Source organism: Peromyscus maniculatus, chromosome 15, assembly GCF_049852395.1.
Source record: "Peromyscus maniculatus bairdii isolate BWxNUB_F1_BW_parent chromosome 15, HU_Pman_BW_mat_3.1, whole genome shotgun sequence".
Classification (NCBI taxonomy): Eukaryota; Metazoa; Chordata; class Mammalia; order Rodentia; family Cricetidae; genus Peromyscus; species Peromyscus maniculatus.
In genome coordinates, this window is record NC_134866.1 from 3,944,920 (window position 1) to 3,963,964 (window position 19,045).

General features: G+C 47.1%; 1 protein-coding gene across 2 annotated transcripts in view; it reads left to right on the plus strand.

Annotated features, from left to right (window-relative positions):
- The window catches only part of Ice1 (interactor of little elongation complex ELL subunit 1), a 56,933-nt gene that overhangs the window by 28,597 nt on the left and 9,291 nt on the right, over positions 1-19,045 (plus strand). For both annotated transcript variants that reach the window (XM_006987785.4, XM_042261346.2), the window contains 7 exons: positions 178-264; positions 1,914-2,326; positions 2,950-7,593; positions 8,486-8,654; positions 10,861-11,021; positions 14,220-14,410; positions 15,558-15,664. In XM_006987785.4, coding sequence (XP_006987847.3) covers positions 178-264; positions 1,914-2,326; positions 2,950-7,593; positions 8,486-8,654; positions 10,861-11,021; positions 14,220-14,410; positions 15,558-15,664 — 5,772 coding nt within the window. The remainder of the gene's footprint in view (positions 1-177; positions 265-1,913; positions 2,327-2,949; positions 7,594-8,485; positions 8,655-10,860; positions 11,022-14,219; positions 14,411-15,557; positions 15,665-19,045) is intronic.

Genomic DNA, 19,045 nt, shown 5'->3' on the forward strand with positions numbered 1-19,045 from the left:
AGAAAAAGCAAGCAAACCTGTGGCCAGTCTTCAGTTTTTACCAAAGCATTGCCTGACTTTTGTTGACAATGAACTGATGTGCGTGTGGTTGTAGTGGGAAGGTTGGGTACTGCTTCCTGAATGAGGAGTCCTGGCTCCACAGAACTGTGACTGATCTCGGTGCTTTGCTGTTCCCAGGGAAGGTGAAAGTTCTCCTGAAAGAACTGTGGCTCTGTGTGAATGCGGCTCACAGGCTGTCTGGGGAGAGCAGCAGGCGCATCCCAGGTGAGAGATCCCACATTGGCTCCTCACACATGAGCGTGATAGCGTTTGCCATGGGCTGCACCGTGGCCTCCGGTGTGTAGGCCTCCGGTGTGTAGCCGAGAATGGGTACTTGAAACAGTGAAGCAGTGTGACTCTAATCCCAGCAGATTCAGTCTGATTTCCATAGCAGCTCTCAAAGAGGCTGGGAGGGGAGGCTTAGGCATCTTTGGCCTTGTGTGTGGAAGGCCAAGGAGTTCTCCTGTGCTACAAAGTAGCTTCTTTGAAGTTACTTTTATTTTCACACAAGAATGTTACACAGTGGGAGAGCTCCCTTAGAGCTCTTTCCCAGCCCTGTTAACTATGGGGTTCATGGAAATTGCACATTTTCCCACTTATACAGGATCCAGTCTCAGACTCCATTTCCCAGTTCTGCTCAGGACTCTGTGCTGGGGACTGGTAACAGGATATATGTTACACTGTGACCCACTAAGGGTTGAATCCATGGTAGATCTCCCTTGCTTCCAGTTTTCCCAGTGAAGATTTTTTTTTTTTAAATCTCATTCCTTCTGCATTTAGTTACTGGAATTCTTGCATAAAACAGGCTGCCCCTCTCCACTAATGACTTTCTGGTCTGTTTCAAATCAGTGTTGTTCAACTGCTTTCCAGTGCACTGCACTCCCATGCTCCTCTCTGACACTTTCCAGTGCACTGCACTCCCATGCTCCTCTCTGACACTTCCCAGTGCACTGAAGTCCCATGCTCCTCTCTCTGACACTTCCCAGTGCACTGCAGTCCCATGCTCCTCTCTCTGACACTTCCCAGTGCTTTGCAGTCCCATGTTCCTCTCTTTGACACTTCCCAGTGCATTGCAGTCCCATGCTCCTCTCTGACACTTCCCAGTGCATTGCAGTCCCATGCCCCTCTCTCTGACACTTCCCAGTGCATTGCAGTATCACACAGAAGCTGCTCCGAGCAGCTCCTGTGTGCCTCAGACATACTTGTCCTGCTTAGATCACTTCTCTGTTCCAGTCTCACCTTGAGTTTCTGTACCACTAGCATAATCCCACTTCCCTGAAGAGGTCTGGCTCTTGTGTAAAACACTTTCACAGCTTAAATGCAACAGATGGTGGTTGTCATGATGCCATGGGATCCATATTTCTTGGCTAAATAATCATTATCAGCTGAAGTTCATGAAACTCAAAACCCCCTCTCCCCAAAAAATGGTATGGTTGCCTCTTTGTCACACTATGCTAGCAGTATTTGAGGGAGCTAGTAGGTGACAGAGAAATAGATTGGTGCGTACAAGCTGAGACAGTTTCATCTTCCAAAAGGAATCTCAAGCCAACCAATGTCAAACCTACCCATAGGCATTCTGTCCAAGGTGCATGAGACTGCTGTTGACCAGAAAGCATCTCCCAGTGTGTGGTAAGGCAGTAAGGCCTCTGTCCCTGCCTCTGTGCTTCAAGCTGGATTGTGGTGCCTCAGTGGATCACTCTCCATCCACATCCCTGTCCCAGTCCATGAGATAACATTACAAGTTGACTGGTGACATTTTTAAAGCTTTCTACTCATTTCAGCTTAACTTTGCTAGCAGTTTGATCTGCTATCAGGATGCGATTTGTAACTTTTCTTGGCATTAAATATGTGATGCCTCCTTCTTTCCTGCTCAGAAAAACCTGCCAAAGAAAACAGTGTATCCAGAACTTCTGGGGAAGATGAGTTGCTCCCAGTGCAAGGCAGTCCTGCCAGGACCTCTGATATGCGTTCTTTCTTCACCAAGTTGTCTATGGAGATGGAGGGTGACTTTACTTCCTCTGAAAGTGCAGAAGAAGAGCAGCCCAGTGGAGCGAGCCCTAGCAGTGAGCATGCTCCTCATGAAGAGAGTCATCCTGAAGTCTCGGTGCAGAGGCCTGGTGATGGCAACAGGGACGTCAGCAGGACCAACGTCTGTGACCATGAACACTTTTTTGATGATGATCTGCAAGCTGCAATTGACTTCTTCAAACTCCCCCCTCCTCTTCTGTCTCCAGTGCCCTCGCCCCCTCCGATGACATCACCACACCTATCTTCCTCCCTGGCACCTGTGAGTTGGCTTACTGAATTTAATTCCATGTGGATATGTTTGTACTATGTCCAAGGTATTTCAAAGGTATTAGTGTACTTAGGCAAAACTGTTCATTTTAGCCAGTTTTACTATGAAGTAACATCAGAAAATAAAAGACTGTGCCAAGACCCTTTGCATCAACATATGTGGTGTGATTTTCTTTACTGTGTATTGTGGTTGCATTTTATTTGTCTTTATGCATTTTATGTAGGAAGATAGTGTTTCCTATGTAGTACATGGAGAAAATGAAGTATATTCTTGCAGACATGGACTGTTTCCAGAGACAGAAAATCTCCATATCTAACATTCCTGACCCTTTGCCCAGGAGAGTCTCAGCTTTGGGTATATCTTCAAACATTTAAAACCTGGGTGATATGTAGACTGGGACTCAGAGCATTGGTTATAGGAAAGCAGTAAGAGTGGGATCCAGCTTCATGAAAGATTGGGTAGAACAAGCGCCATATCGGAGCCTGCTCCACCCTTCACAGTATAATTCTGAGAATTTCTTCAAGAAGTACCCACTCTTTTAAATGTGTTTAGTTGTCGTGACAGGGTAGGTCTGCTGAGCGTCTGTATGACATTGTGCTTTGTGTCACTTGAAGGAATCCTACTTTGGAGAGTTCACAGATTCCAGCGACAGTGACTCCGTCCCACTTAGAACCTCTGTGGAATCAGCATTAGAAGAATACACAGCAGAGACTCAGCGTTACTTGGCATTGCTTGAAAAACTTAAAAGGAGTGATACATGCATGGAACAGCCCAGGTTACAGGAAGTCGCCCCAACTATAAACAAACTGGCACCTGCTGGATTTGATACCAGAAGAGTAGCACTGGGAGAACCCTCGGCCACATCTTCTCTAGCTCGGGGAAGGCACTGGGTAGCAACATCCCCTCAATTTGTGAGGGACAGGAGAGACAGGAGAGACATCGTAGAAGAGGCAGAAGGAAAGGCAGAGGCCCGGGAGATGGGTAAACCTGTTCGAGTTGGGAAAGGGCTGCTTAAGCATAACAGGAGGCTGTGGGTGGAGAGGGCGTCCAGAGGCTCGGCAAGAAAGAAGGTAGCCAGAGCTGGGGGGTCAGAGGCTTGCTCTTCTCCCTTTGGCAAGAGGACATTCAATGAACTCAGAGGATCTGAAGGAAAAACCCTGTCATCAAAAGCATTTTGCTCACCCCAGTCGGAATTTACTAAATGGACACTCACTGGTGAATTTGCTTCCAAGTCACACCACATGTTGGGTTCTGGCCGTTTTCAGAGAAAGGAAAAAGATGCGCAGGAGTCTACTGTGGAGTCAGGTGTTCGTGCCGCTGCAGCAGGGCGTGACCATTCAGCCAGTCTTCCTTCCTCTTCTACCTCTGTACCAGTGTCTCTCTGCAGTAACCGTAAGGCAGGGACCCCAGCAGAAGTACCCTGCACAGACCGGCATCGTTCTGAACAAAAGTCACCAACTAGAACTTCAAACACATTTCTTCTGTGGTCTGAGCCACCAGCACGTTTTCCAAAAGAAAATGACCCGGAAAACAGCTTGTTTGCTTCCAGCACCAAGTCAAAATTAGGAGCATCTACCTTTAGTGATCTGAAGAACAGGGGCCCGGAACCTTTAAACATTTTTAAAAGCAGCACAGGGAAGGCACACTCAGTTTTCCAGTCAGTATTTCAGAAGCCAACGAGAAGTGGGCAGTGTGGAGGTCAAGGCCGGATCACACTGCCTAAGTCCGACTGGACCTCATTGGCACATTCCCAGGCTGGCTTCACCAGGAGGAGCCCTGGTTCTGCTGACAGCACGTCATGGCACCGTAGTGATGTACTGAGGAGAGGTGGCGAGGGCAGCCCTCGAGCTCCCTCGGAACACCAGCAAAAGACCAGGCTTCAGCCAGAGAAGGCAGCATCAGCCTTACAGAGCAGCAGATTGACAGCTGTGCTTGGACCTTCTGGAGAAAGTACCATCCCTCTGGGATTCAAAGCAGCTGCTGCTTTGCTGCCAAACCAAGTGTCAGTCATAACAAAGCAGGCAAGACCCGAGAAGATGCAGAGTAGCAACCTGGAACAATGGCAGCCCCGTGGGAGCGCACCGAGTCCTTCCACAGACAGTGATGAGGAGACAAATGCATCGTTATCAGAGTGTGATGGAGATGAGGATCCCATAGCACAGGGCACTGAGGAGACAGCTGGTGAGGAAAGCCCTTCTCCAGAAGTATCTCTAAGTGACTCCATACCAGCAGAGAATTTTGGTTCTTCTACAGATAAGTTACCTTTTCCCTCTGAAGACAGCCTCATCCAGAGCCAGTGTGTCATGAAAGAACTCCTGCCGGAGCTCAGGAAGTCTCCCCACACTACACAGTCGGGGGCCAGTAGTCTGGAGGCTGAGAAGCTGCTTCCAGCTGAGGTCACATCCAGAGACTGTTCTGCTGGACAGATGCCCTCTGGAGCTCATCACCAGGCAAACACTGAGGCCCCTGCAGTTGCAAGAGATTCTCGTAGTATTCCACAGAACGCCAGTACACCTCCCACAGTGCCAAGCAGGCCGCTTCTCAGAACCCAGGTCACCACCAGCCCTGTCTGTCCTTCAGATCTTGGTAGTGCAGATGAGGAAACACAGAATACCTCCCAAAGTAGTCTTCCTGGGGCTTCCTTCTGCTACACAGGCGTCCGAGAGCAGCGAGAGGACACTGAGGTAGAGGACGAGGCCTTTAGCTATAGTGAGGGAGAGCATGAGGCTGAAGCTGTGACGGGACACCAACAGCAGGATGCAGCGGGAGACTCCCAGAGACATTTGGGAGACCCAGAGGCCGGGGTGGATGTGGCTGCTCGTGCCTCAGATGTAGGCGATCTCACCTCGGCGCTGCAGGAATGTAACCTAAGCACCTTTCTTTACATAGACAAGCTTTCTACGTCAGAGGTCGTTATGTTTCTTGAAAGTTGTCAGTTAAGGGATTATAGTTCGAGGGCCTCTGTTTCAGAATGTTCTAGCAGAGGCACCCTAAATAATGAAATGAACAAAGAGTTCAAGCAGGGCGAAGTCTTCAGAGAGAACCATGGGAGGAGAGTCAGTGAAGAAATGCTCAGAGCCTCCCCGGAAGAGTGGGTCGTGTCAGAGGGAGACAACTGCCCTGTCAGGAATTCAAGCCAGCATGCTCAGGGTCCTCTGGAGATGCCCTCTGATAGTCTCACCAAGGCCACAGAAGAACTTCAGGCAAGCCCTGGGGACTGCAGTGGGACAGATGCTGAGCACGTGTTGCTCTTAAGTACTCATCACAGCCAGGCAGCTGAAGATCTGATAGAAGACACCCGGCCTGAGGAGACATCCAGCTCCACGTCCCACACTGCAGAATTGCCTGAACCAGCCGCTGTGGATGCTGGAGGCAGCTCCCCCCTAAGTGGCAGGTCTGACCCTGAGCACGTTCCAAGCACATCTGAGGATGGGACCAATTATGAGGGGTGCCCCAGCACTGGGGAGGAGGGCCTGGCAGAGCCTGGGGAGCTTCTGGCACTGAGCTCTGACTCTCCACCCCCACCAAGGACAGAGCAGAGCTCAGACTGTGTGACAGAGACGGCATTTCGCTATCAGATCTCTGCGGTGACCTCAGAAGTTATAAGTGTACTTATAAATAAGGATCAGGACCTCGTGATTGAGAAGGGGGACAACTGGACTATCATCAGTGGCGTCGCCATCTCCCCTGGTATGGAACAAGTCGTTCTGTGTGACACTCTGGAAGCTTTTGCTCCTCAGGACCTGGGAGGCCTAGACAGTGACTATGTGGAGAAGTCCCCTGAAGCCAGTCCTGCCGGCCCTCTGCCTCAAGGGTCTCCGTGTGGTGGCGGTTTCTCTGCTGCCCAGGAGGATGTTTCCAGCAGTGGCCAGAGTGCCAACTTTGATAAGAGTCGTCTTCGGAACAGACCTGTGAAGCCTAGCATCTGGATTCGTTCTCAGATATATGACCAGACGCTGGAGACCGAGAAAGTTGCATCTGATCACACATATTATAACTGGAAATTAGAACCACTTGGTAAGAATAAGACTCGATCAAAGATTTCCAACAAAGATCAATCAAGCAAACTGGCAAAGACCCCAGGACTCACCAGCGGGGAAGTGCATCTGAATGAAGTCCCTCAGCCAGTGTCAGGGGAAAGAACAAACAGGAAAATGCCAGGAAGCCAAGTTCAGTCCACCATGGCAGGTGCGGATATGTCCACCCCTGCCAACTCTTCCCCTGATACTCTGAGCAAGATCCGGCAAGAAGTGGGGCCTCCATTGCCTCCTTTGCTCCCCCCACTGATAGCCACCCCTCCACGGACATCACGGCCACTGTCTCCTCTGATACCGAGTTCTAGTCCGTCCTCACTAGCCTCACCTGCTGCCCGTGTTTCCCCCTTGCGTGAAGTTGCAGGGCCTCCCGTGCTGTCTCCATGGCCTGAGGAGCTCCAGCAGCCCTCCCCGCTGGGCCCCTCCCCGTCCCCATCGGCTGCAGCAGCCACCGGAAGGGTAGTGTCTTCTCCTTTGCAGTTCTGTGCTGCTACGCCAAAGCATGCGCTGCCCGTGCCTGGCCGCCTCCCATCCTGTGCGCCCGGCCATGCTGCTGTGAGTGGGCCACAGGAAAACTCCGTTAAGATCCTCGACACGATGTACCCAGAGTTATCTGCCAGGGCCCGGACCCTCAGCCTCCTCAAAGGGAACATGCAACTGTCCCGAGGCTCCTCCGTGGATGGGAAGGTGTTGCCGGGTCGTGTCAGTGCCCTGCTGGGACTCAAAGCCATCACCTCCACGTCCACTGCTTTTGTCCTGACGGGGGGCAGCTCCGGTGGTGACAGTAGCCAAGGTAAGTCACAGGACTTGGATGCACGGCAGGATGCAGGTAGGAAAAGAACATTGGCAGCATCCATGCTGAGAAGTGCTAAAAGACTGCGGCTGGACAGTGCGTCCCCGGAGCCGGGCACCAGCCAGGTCACTGCAGAAGACGTCCCCGAGGATCCCCCCGGAGGACCCACACCAGCCAAGCTTGTCCCAGCTGAGGAAGAGCACACTGCTGCCCTGGTCTGCGGCCCAGCGTCACAGCTGCATGTCAACCCAAGGGAGATGGCAGTGTCCTATAATACGGCCATCACTCGGGCTCTGAGGAAGATCGCCGAGTCCTCCTTTGACCTGCTACCTGTCATTCGTAGTCACGTGTATGTGGGAAACATCTCCAGAAAGCCTGTCATGAGAGATCAAGAGAAGGAAGTTGTTTATGAATTTAGCACCACAAACAAGGTATGTGGCAGCCTTTCTCTGGGTGGTTAAGCATGAGTGTCCGGCAGGGACTGGCTAGTGCAGCTGACGCTGAAGGTTACCCCTCTCAACGTGAAGGCCTGATTATCTCTCCCCTACATCTATAGCTTAGAAATACAAGAAGACAGTGAGTCTTGACACATACAGCTATAGAGAAAAATCTGTCAACAAAAATCTTACATGTCCAGATGGGGCTGGCATTTAGCCTGAAGGATCCTTCCTTCTTGAGCGAGCCACATCATCTGCAGTCTTTCCCCTCGTACAGTGGCAGCATTGTGGAGGCTTCTTAGCCGTCCTCAGGAGCATCCCTCAGCTCCCTGTCCAGGTGACTCCAGTGCCTGCTGGGTCACTCTTCAGTGGCCACTGTCACATGCAGATGCCCTCATGGACTAAATACGTTGTTTTTGATTGCTACTGTTCAGAGAGCCTAAGAGCTCAGGTGTCTTTGAGAGACTGTCTTCTGTGTGAATGGCTATCAGATTTTTAATGAGAATTCTCTTTCAAGGGAAGGAAAAATAACACCTAATCTCATAAAATCTAAATAGTGGAATAAATGAAAATGGGGTAGAATTAGCCCACATGGATACTTACCAGAGAAACAGTAAATTATAATTAGAATGATAGCCATGTCGTCACAGGCAAGGAGGTGTATTTATAGATTTGCTGTGGTATCTGTAACCTGACTGATCCCAAGAGGTCAGTCATGGGGAATTCTCACCTCTGGCTATCCCCTTGGCTACCATACTAGACAAGTTGTTATCAGTTATTGTGGCCTCCCTTTTGGTGTTCTGCAAGCTTTATTTGTCTGATAGATAACTAATTAGGATTGGGTCTCATCACTAACCATAATTCTTTTATCTTTTTCCCAATCTAGCATTTAGGAGAATACTTACTTCGCTCTATTCTCTCAGAGCTAAAGGTTCAGAAGACATCTCTTGACCACAGTTACATCCATGCACTGTGCAGAGTATATGTGGGCATTTGTCGGCAGCTTGGAGACTTGGAAAGAGCTCGCTTGTTCTGTTACAGCCTTCTGAAAGAAGGTGTGTGCAGCCTGCAGCATGTGTGTTGAACACCTGCTGTTACACTTTCACCTTACACTTGCTCCTGTCTTTTCAGCTGCTTGTGTCTTTAAAAATAATGTTTTTCATCTCTGAGTGTGAGGCTAGGCTGGTCTAGAAATACTGTCTCAAAAAAGTCTTGGTGCTTTGGAGGGCTTAAGTGACTCTAATATACTGGACCCTGCTAGTTCTCCACTGAATGTACCTGGACTTACTACACTGGCACGTGGACTTCTGTTTGTGTAGTTGTCTCTTCGTGGTCCACTGTATAGTCACTTTATTCCTGTGTTGCACAATAATGGGAATCCTTGTACGATGACTGTCCACAGTGCTGTGTCCTGGCTAAAGGACAGTAACCATGAGAGGGATCTGCAGCCTCCTGAAAAGAAGAGCCTTAGTGATGAGGAGCAGGTGGAGGAGCGGTACTGTCCTCACTTGACTCCCCTTCACTGCAGCCGCCTCGTCTCCTCTGTGGATCCACAGTAGGAGTCCTTTGTGACAGCAGACCATCAGTATTCATCAGCAAGGAAGGATAGGAACACAGCGTCGTCTTGTGCCAGGAAGTCGATGTCAGTGTGCCCACACTGTTTTGTTCAGTAATCCTTCATGGGGGGCATGCCGTGTGGCCATCAAAGGCTGACGTCCATGGTAGCACAGGAACACAACGCAGCAGAGAGGAGAGGTGTGTGCTTCAGCAAGTCCCGTGGGTTTCTTGTTCTTTGTCACAGGCTCATTCAGACCGCAGGCTTTGTTCTTACAAATGTCTGTCCATCAGCGTTCACGCTGTGATTTCTCAGGTGTCCTTAACCTTCTGTCCCATATTCTCCTGTTGTCTTTGTGGCACTTCCCTTTGTAGGACACAGGTCTCTCTCCCATTAGATTGTTTAGTCTAAAAGGACAAATTCTGTCCCACCCCAGAACAGTGTACAGTTTACAGCCGTTAGGCATTTGTTGAGTAACTGGATTGCACTTTGGAAAGTGGATTTGATAGTCTGGGGCAGGACTCAGGGAAGCGTCCCCTGTCTAGTGAAGAATGTGGATCAGATCTAGGAAGGGGCATGTGGAAGGTAAGAACAGCTGTACAAAGCAACACATCAAAGTAGTGCATCAAGTTTATGCTCTACTCAGTAATAATAGACAAAGTAGGAGAAAACTTTATTCAGGCACGCCTTCATGACAAACAGGACAAAACTCCTCCCATTAACTGCACTGGGTAACTGGTGTTGTTTGTAAAATTAAGACACTCATTACATAGTAAGAAGTACCACTTCTAGGTCCATATCCAACAGGAATGGAGACGTCCTTACACAGACTATTAACCACAGTAGCCTGTAGTTGGAGGCAGATGTCTGTCCGGAGGTGAATGGACAGGACAGCACACTGTCAACTATTGAGTAACTGAAGATGGCATAGTTGTGCAAGTGAGCAGACTCCTCATGCCTGCAGCATCACAGGTAGAGCGTGGAAGCCAGGCTGAGTGTCAGAGAGAGCACACGGTACATGAAAGCATGTCTGTCTGATTTGTACTGATAGTAAACAGACTCAGGGTTCTCCATCTGGGAAGGAGGTATTCTTTATATATGTTACTGTTTGTCAAGTTTATTTAAAAAGAGAGAAGCCTGGAGACTGGAAGAATTTGCAGCAAAATAATTACATACATAAAAAAAGAAAACTGTTCCATGTTAGAAACCTTGTTATATTTTAAACCTTGTACAAAAATATAAAATATAATAGGAAAAGGTGGTGTTGGCCAGGAGGAAGGGATCCATCAAAGGAGAGAGATGTTAAAACATCTTACCTCTAAATGTCTTCAGGGTCAGAATTTTCCCATTTGATACACAATATTACAAGACAATTTGTTTCCACACTGCCGTTAGCCATTTGTTTAGGTTTAAAGTCTAACTAACAGTGTGCCAAGCCAGATGTGGCAGCTTACGCTTATAATCCCAGCACTTGGGAGTTAGAGGCCAGTCTGAACTTCAGAATGAGACCTGTCTCAAAACAGAAGAGAACCTAAGGAAGTACCCAAGATGGAGACATTGGAGACTGGAGCCCTCTCGCCGTCCACTCAGGCCTGTAGCTGCGGGTGCCTTGTCAGGCTCTTGGGAAGTAAAAATCCATGCCTAGTTGTTAAAGCAGTTTCCTAGGTGAGACATAAAGGCTCTTTTTACCCCTCTCTTTCTTACAGATTTTCCGGAATCTGAGAAGTTGACTCTGTTCATTGCCAACATGTGGCGTGAGGTGTTTCTCTCCCAGTCGGCCGTCAGCGAGGCCATGCAGCTGGTCGCCCGGCAGCGGGCCCGAGGGGAGGTGCTGAACTGCTTGAGGGCGTTCCTCAGCTGGGAAAAGGTACAGTGTGCTTTCTGTCTCTTGTCTGTGGTACTTGGAGAAGGTTTGTGTTTCCTTTTGTTCAAGTTGTTCAGCATTTTAAAGATACTTGTGTTTGTGTGTCCTGTCTGTGCGTATGTTCTCAGTGTGTGTGTGGGGTCAGGTCAGCCGCAGGAGCCTGTTCTCCCTTCCGCTTCGTTGGCTCTGGAAATTAGTCTCAGTTCTGAGGCTCCGTGACAGGTGCCTACCAGCTTGTTCTTGGGCATTTTAGAGATACTGTTCTTCACAGTAGAGCCTTTAAAACATCATGTTAACTTAATTTTAAGCAGTTTATTCATTAAGTATCCATGACTTCCCTGGAAAAATTCCAGACCTCCAAAATGTATGAAATTACACTAATTTATGACTGAAACCCATGGGTCTGTAATCTGCTGAGACAGGGACTGTAAGGTACTTGATTCTGCAAAAAGTACTTAGGTGAAAGATTGCTAGCCTCAGCTTCCTCCTGTTAGGAGTTTCTGTGAACCTGACCATCTACATCATTATTTCCAGTTGATGGGGCTTGATTTTATTCCAAATGCTTTCTTTTTACATTAACCTTTTATTGTATTTTTTTCTTTAATTACTGGTTCATTAAAGTAATCTTCAGATTGACACTTGCTTAGTCATAGATCTCACCTAATGAGAATCTAGTTGACAATAATAAACTATAAAAATAGATGCTGAAGTTGGTGTAGGGTTTGTTTTTACCTTGTTCTTTTCTGGTTTTTATGAGCATGCAATACTTTAATGTTTTAGAAAATTCCCTATAGTTTATATGCACATATAGTTTATATGCATGTCATTGTGCTTTCCTATTATTCTTTGAGCTAATCTGTATGGGATTTATATCTATGAAAGGAAGGGAACACAAGTCTGTACCCACCTCTTTAGCAAACAGCAAGGCACAACCCTGGTCTGTGTGGCTCGTGCCTTTAATTCCAGCACTCAGGAGGCAGAGGCAGGTGAATCTCTTTAAGTTCAAGGACAGCCTGGTCCATGTAACAGTTCTAGAAAAGCCAGGCTGCATAGAGAGACCTTGTCTCAAGGCGAACAAAACATACACATATGCACACACAGCTTGTAAGTTGGTGTCATGGACTCTACTAAGTTATTGGTCCTGAGAGTGGAGAGGGCACAGCACTTGCCCGGCCTGCACAATGGCTAAAGTTCCATCCCAGCATCAAATAACTTAATAAAAAGGGGGACGGGATAAAAGAAAAGAAAGTTCCAGATGCAACCAGAAGCTACCACACTCGTCCCCTCTGCCCTCGTCCTGAAGCAGTGTACCTTATATAAGATGCATGTGACTAGAAGTGTTTGAGATTCAGAATTGTTTTTCCCCCCGAGTTTGAAATCCTTGTGTGGACTTTATACATTGAATATTCCTGATCTGTAACTCTGTGATGCTCTGAGTCTAAGACGTTTGAGGACCTGAACTTCCATGTACGGTGTCCTTGTCAGAGCTGCACAGTCTGAGCTGCCACACCAGGAAGGGTTCTCCATTCTGTCATGGCCACGCTACCTTCATGTCCATTCCATGGAGATGACAAAACCCGCAAAGAGCTTCTGTGTGGAAAAATAGTGACTTACTTGGTATAAGGTAGTACATGGTTTGAAGGCTTAAAGTTCAACCAATTTTTAAAGCTTTTAGCTTTGTGATTCTTGTTTTATTCATAAATCAGGTAATAGTTGAAAAAGTACGAGTGACCGTACTTTGACCATTGATTAGTGTGGTGTTAAGGCACATACAACAGATTACATCTCCTAAACAATTAGTCTTTATAAACTTGAATCATTTAGTTATCAACATTTTAATTAATCATAAATGATATATTCCTCAGAAGCTTCACACTGGACCTTCAGCTCTAACAAGTAGAATCTTGTTAAGCCTTTAACCTCTGAATGTTAAAAGTCAAGTTGATCCCTGGTGCATGAGCGGGCTTTTTGGAGCCTACTACCTATGGTGGGACACTTCGTGTAGCCTTGAGATAGGGGGAAGGGCTTGGACTTGCCTCTACTGGATGTGTCTCCCCATGGGAGGCCCTTGGCTTCTTGTGGGGGGAGTGGAAGGTGGGTTGGGAGGGGAAGGCGGGCGGGGGGGGGGGGAGGGGAATCTTTGATTGGTGTGTAAGATGAATGAAAAAAATTCTTGATTAAAAAAAGTCAAGTTGAGAATAAGGAATATGAACTGCAGTGAATGTTTGTTTTCATAATGGAGTCTGTCTTCTAGACATTGTAATTCATCATGCCGTTACCAGATACTTTAACCATAACTACAACCTAGACTGAGAATCCCAGCATTTTCCATAATCAATACTGCTGCAGACTCTTAGCACTAGATCAGTGTGACTAGATGTATCTGAGTTTGTGCATCTTCTCCACTTGCCAAGTCACAGACTTCTCGAGGAAAATGTACTCTTGGAAACCTGAGAAGTGTCAGTAGCTCAAACAGATATCCAAGCTCAGGCTTTGTTCTGTGTTGATTTGAACCTGTGTTTGCCCCCAGGACTGTCTTGCAGTGCTGGTGGGATGCTGAGCTGTTCAGCCTTGTTGAGGTTGCATGGTTCACAGAGTTCCTTGCAGTCCCACCACGGAGTTCCCTACGGTCCCACCCCGGCCCTTTTAGGGAAAGGAAGCTTTTCACCACAAAAAGATGTATGTTTCAGAGAAAGAAAACTAGGTACAATCTGGTATGCCCTTTGTGGAGAGACATGATGCCTTCAGTCAGTGGTGTGTCCATGTGACTTTTTACTCAGTGGGAAGAGGAGTCCTTGAGCTGCTCACACAGGTGAAAACACAGACAGAGCCGAGAATGCTGTCCTCAAAGGTGAAGGAAGCTGGCCGTCATCATCCAGTAGCTGTGGAAAGGGCAGATTGATAACCTTCACAGAAGGCAGCAGATTTTATGGAATTTGAAATGTTAGTCTGCAGGTTATAACCTTAATTCCCCGGTTGTGCTGACTGCAGTCTGTGCTTCTATCTGGACTGCAGCTCAGCTCTCTGACTGCTGGGATGGTGGCCCCAGCGGCTCTGGTTGTGACTACCAGTTTCTAGTTCAGACTCAGGCTGCTTCAGTTCCCCTTAGGGTAGATGGCGGTGTGGCGGATGCTCATTACAGTCTCAGATTGCTAACATCCTAAGATGTTGCTTTTTAATATGTGTATTTTTGTTTGCCAGAATGCTCCTATAGATGTTGGAATCGTGGTTTCTAAGCTGCTTTTGACCATACAGCTATGCCCCAAAACAGAATTTCAGTCCAGTGAAGAGTTTGGTGAAGACTTAAGTGCAAACATTTGGGAATACATATTTGCCATTGATCTCCTCTGCTGCCACCAGAGGTGGATTTGGACACATGATAACATCATAAGGTGAGCAGCTTTGCTGATTTAAAGTAAAGCTGGGTTAAGGGAAGATAACCTGTTAATGCTGGAGTGTGGCTTAGTTGTGTTTCTTTCTTACACAAGGCACTTGAAATACAAATACCTTTGTATAAGACTTAACAAAAATACCCTAAAATGTCTGAGTCACCATTAAATCCCCCTGTTTGTTTCTTGTAGATTGCTAGTACTTTTCATTACTTCCAGTAATGTCTCTCCAGAAGAGACTGGAGCACGAGGGCCTGTGTCCCCTCACCTCTCCAGAATGGCATGGACACAGGCACCTCAGAGATAAGGAAGTGCTGCCACACTTGGCTAGAAAACAAACCAGAAGAACAGCAGTGCTCAGGTTACGAGTCAGCTGCTCCTCACTAGGAGGGGTGGATCCTGGTTCCGACAGCCCCTGAATTTAGTTTGCTGAGCTTTCTCTGCTTGTCTGTGTTTCTGGCTCTCACCATGCTCTATCCCTTGAGAGAGGAGGAAATTGTCCCCCAAATTAAAAAAAAAAAAATTTTTTTTTTGAACTCCGGCTGAGAAAGCCTGGTTTAAGAGAGGATATGGTGTTAAACCACTCACCACACAGCTGGTGGCTTGTGTCTTTGAAATACTTGGTTTCTGTGAGAGTCACCTTTACAAGGAGCTGTCTGGACAGGAGAATCTCGTTTTCACTGTCCTGATCCCAGGAAAGACAGACACGAGTCTCACAGTGAGAACTGACTCATTTCCACTTTCAGAGTGATCACTACGTCAAGGTGATTGTCTGTGAGGAGGTCCTTGTGCGTACACAGAGAAGCATGTTACAGTCAGTCCTACATAAGGAGATGACAGAGTTCTGCCTAGGGCCTGTCTGAGGATGCGTGAGCCCAGGTGGAATCACAGATGAGCTCAGGGAGGCAGGCCATTCTTTCCCAGGAACAGAGGAGGGACCAGAGCTGGCACCTATCCGAATGCTCTGTCCTTGTCCTCTCAGTGACTGCAGATCCTGTTCTTCCTGCTTGTCACTGTTCTCTCACTCTGTCATCTGGAAACAGAAAGGGTTGGGGACTGGAAAGAAAAGCCAGAGTTACAGGAACAGTCCTGTGGCATTGTCTGGACTCTGCACAGTGACCAGCATGTGTCTATTCCTGTTGTTTTCTAGTAAGGAGCTGTGGCCTGTAATGGACAAGTGGATCAAGTACAGGAAAGGACATTCGAACATTGCGTACACCCCTGATGTCATCGTAGCATCTGTGCTGAGACTGATCGGTGAGTGTGTTTGATGGTGGTTGTCGCCCTTGTGCCTAGGATCTTGATGGGGACTAAGAGTGTACGAACACACAGTGTCTGTGTTCACACTGTCAGACTGTGGACTAAGAGTATACTAACACACAGTGTCTGTGTTCACACTGTCAGACTGTGGACTAAGAGTATACTAACACACTGTCTGTTCACACTGTCAGACTGTGGACTAAGAGTGTACTAACACACAGTGTCTGTTCACACTGTCAGACTGTGGACTAAGAGTATACGAACACACAGTGTCTGTGTTCACACTGTCAGACTGTGGACTAAGAGTATACTAACACACAGTGTCTGTTCACACTGTCAGACTGGTGGACTAAGAGTGTACTAACACACAGTGTCTGTGCACACTGTCAGACTGCGGACTAAGAGTATTCTAACACACAGTGTCTGTGTTCACACTGTCAGACTGTGGACTAAGAGTATACTAACACACAGTGTCTGTGTTCACACTGTCAGACTGCGGACTAAGAGTATTCTAACACACAGTGTCTGTTCACACTGTCAGACTGTGGACTAAGAGTATTCTAACACACAGTGTCTGTGTTCACACTGTCAGACTGTGGACTAAGTATACTAACACACAGTGTCTGTGTTCACACTGTCAGACTGTGGACTAAGAGTATTCTAACACACACTGTTCACACTGTCAGACTGTGGACTAAGAGTATACTAACACACAGTGTCTGTGTTCACACTGTCAGACTGTGGACTAAGAGTATACTAACACACAGTGTCTGTTCACACTGTCAGACTGTGGACTAAGAGTACACTAACACACAGTGTCTGTGTTCACACTGTCAGACTGTGGACTAAGAGTATACTAACACACAGTGTCTGTTCACACTGTCAGACTGTGGACTAAGAGTATTCTAACACACACTGTTCACACTGTCAGACTGTGGACTAAGAGTATACTAACACACAGTGTCTGTGTTCACACTGTCAGACTGTGGACTAAGAGTATACTAACATACAGTGTCTGTGTTCACACTGTCAGACTGTGGACTAAGAGTGTACTAACACACAGTGTCTGTTCACACTGTCAGACTGTGGACTAAGAGTACACGAACACACAGTGTCTGTTCACACTGTCAGACTGTGGACTAAGAGTGTACTAACACACAGTGTCTGTTCACACTGTCAGACTGTGGACTAAGAGTATACGAACATACAGTGTCTGTTCACACTGTCAGACTGTGGACTAAGAGTACACGAACACACTGTTCACACTGTCAGACTGTGGACTAAGAGTATACTAACACACAGTGTCTGTGTTCACACTGTCAGACTGTGGACTAAGAGTATACTAACACACAGTGTCTGTGTTCACACTGTCAGACTGTGGACTAAGAGTATACTAACACACAGTGTCTGTTCACACTGTCAGACTGTGGACTAAGAGTATACTAACATACAGTGTCTGTGTTCACACTGTCAGACTGTGGACTAAGAGTATTCTAACACACACTGTTCACACTGTCAGACTGTGGACTAAGAGTATACTAACACACAGTGTCTGTTCACACTGTCAGACTGTGGACTAAGAGTATTCTAACACACAGTGTCTGTGTTCACACTGTCAGACTGTGGACTAAGTATACTAACACACAGTGTCTGTGTTCACACTGTCAGACTGTGGACTAAGAGTACACGAACACACAGTGTCTGTTCACACTGTCAGACTGTGGACTGAGAGTACACGAACACACAGTGTCTGTTCACACTGTCAGACTGTGGACTAAGAGTACACGAACACACAGTGTCTGTTCACACTGTCAGACTGTGGACTAAGAGTGTACTAACACACAGTGTCTGTTCACACTGTCAGACTGTGGACTAAGAGTACACGAACATACAGTGTCTGTGTTCACACTGTCAAACTGTGGACTAAGAGTATACTAACACACAGTGTCTGTTCACACTGTCAGACTGTGGACTAAGAGTATACTAACACACAGTGTCTGTTCACACTGTCAGACTGTGGACTAAGAGTACACTAACACACAGTGTCTGTGTTCACACTGTCAGACTGTGGACTAAGAGTATACTAACATACAGTGTCTGTGTTCACACTGTCAGACTGTGGACTAAGAGTATACTAACATACAGTGTCTGTTCACACTGTCAGACTGTGGACTAAGAGTATACGAACACACAGTGTCTGTTCACACTGTCAGACTGTGGACTAAGAGTATACTAACACACAGTGTCTGTTCACACTGTCAGACTGTGGACTAAGAGTACACGAACACACAGTGTCTGTTCACACTGTCAGACTGTGGACTAAGAGTATACTAACACACAGTGTCTGTGTTCACACTGTCAGACTGTGGACTAAGAGTATACGAACACACAGTGTCTGTTCACACTGTCAGACTGTGGACTAAGAGTACACGAACACACAGTGTCTGTTCACACTGTCAGACTGTGGACTAAGAGTATACTAACACACAGTGTCTGTGTTCACACTGTCAGACTGTGGACTAAGTATACTAACACACAGTGTCTGTGTTCACACTGTCAGACTGTGGACTAAGAGTATACTAACACACAGTGTCTGTTCACACTGTCAGACTGTGGACTAAGAGTGTACTAACACACAGTGTCTGTTCACACTGTCAGACTGTGGACTAAGAGTATACTAACACACAGTGTCTGTTCACACTGTCAGACTGTGGACTAAGAGTGTACTAACACACAGTGTCTGTTCACACTGTCAGACTGTGGACTAAGAGTATACGAACACACAGTGTCTGTGTTCACACTGTCAGACTGTGGACTAAGTATACTAACACACAGTGTCTGTGTTCACACTGTCAGACTGTGGACTAAGAGTATACTAACACACAGTGTCTGTTCACACTGTCAGACTGTGGACTAAGAGTGTACTAACACACAGTGTCTGTTCACACTGTCAGACTGTGGACTAAGAGTATACTAACACACAGTGTCTGTTCACACTGTCAGACTGTGGACTAAGAGTATACTAACACACAGTGTCTGTGTTCACACTGTCAGACTGTGGACTAAGAGTATACTAACACACAGTGTCTGTTCACACTGTCAGACTGTGGACTAAGTATACTAACACACAGTGTCTGTGTTCACACTGTCAGACTGTGGACTAAGAGTATACTAACACACAGTGTCTGTTCACACTGTCAGACTGTGGACTAAGAGTATACGAACACACAGTGTCTGTTCACACTGTCAGACTGTGGACTAAGAGTATACGAACACACAGTGTCTGTTCACACTGTCAGACTGGTGGGTTTGTGCTCACCACTCTCCTTACTGTTTCTCTTGTTACACCGAATCCTTTAGCCGTCTCTGTCAGAGACT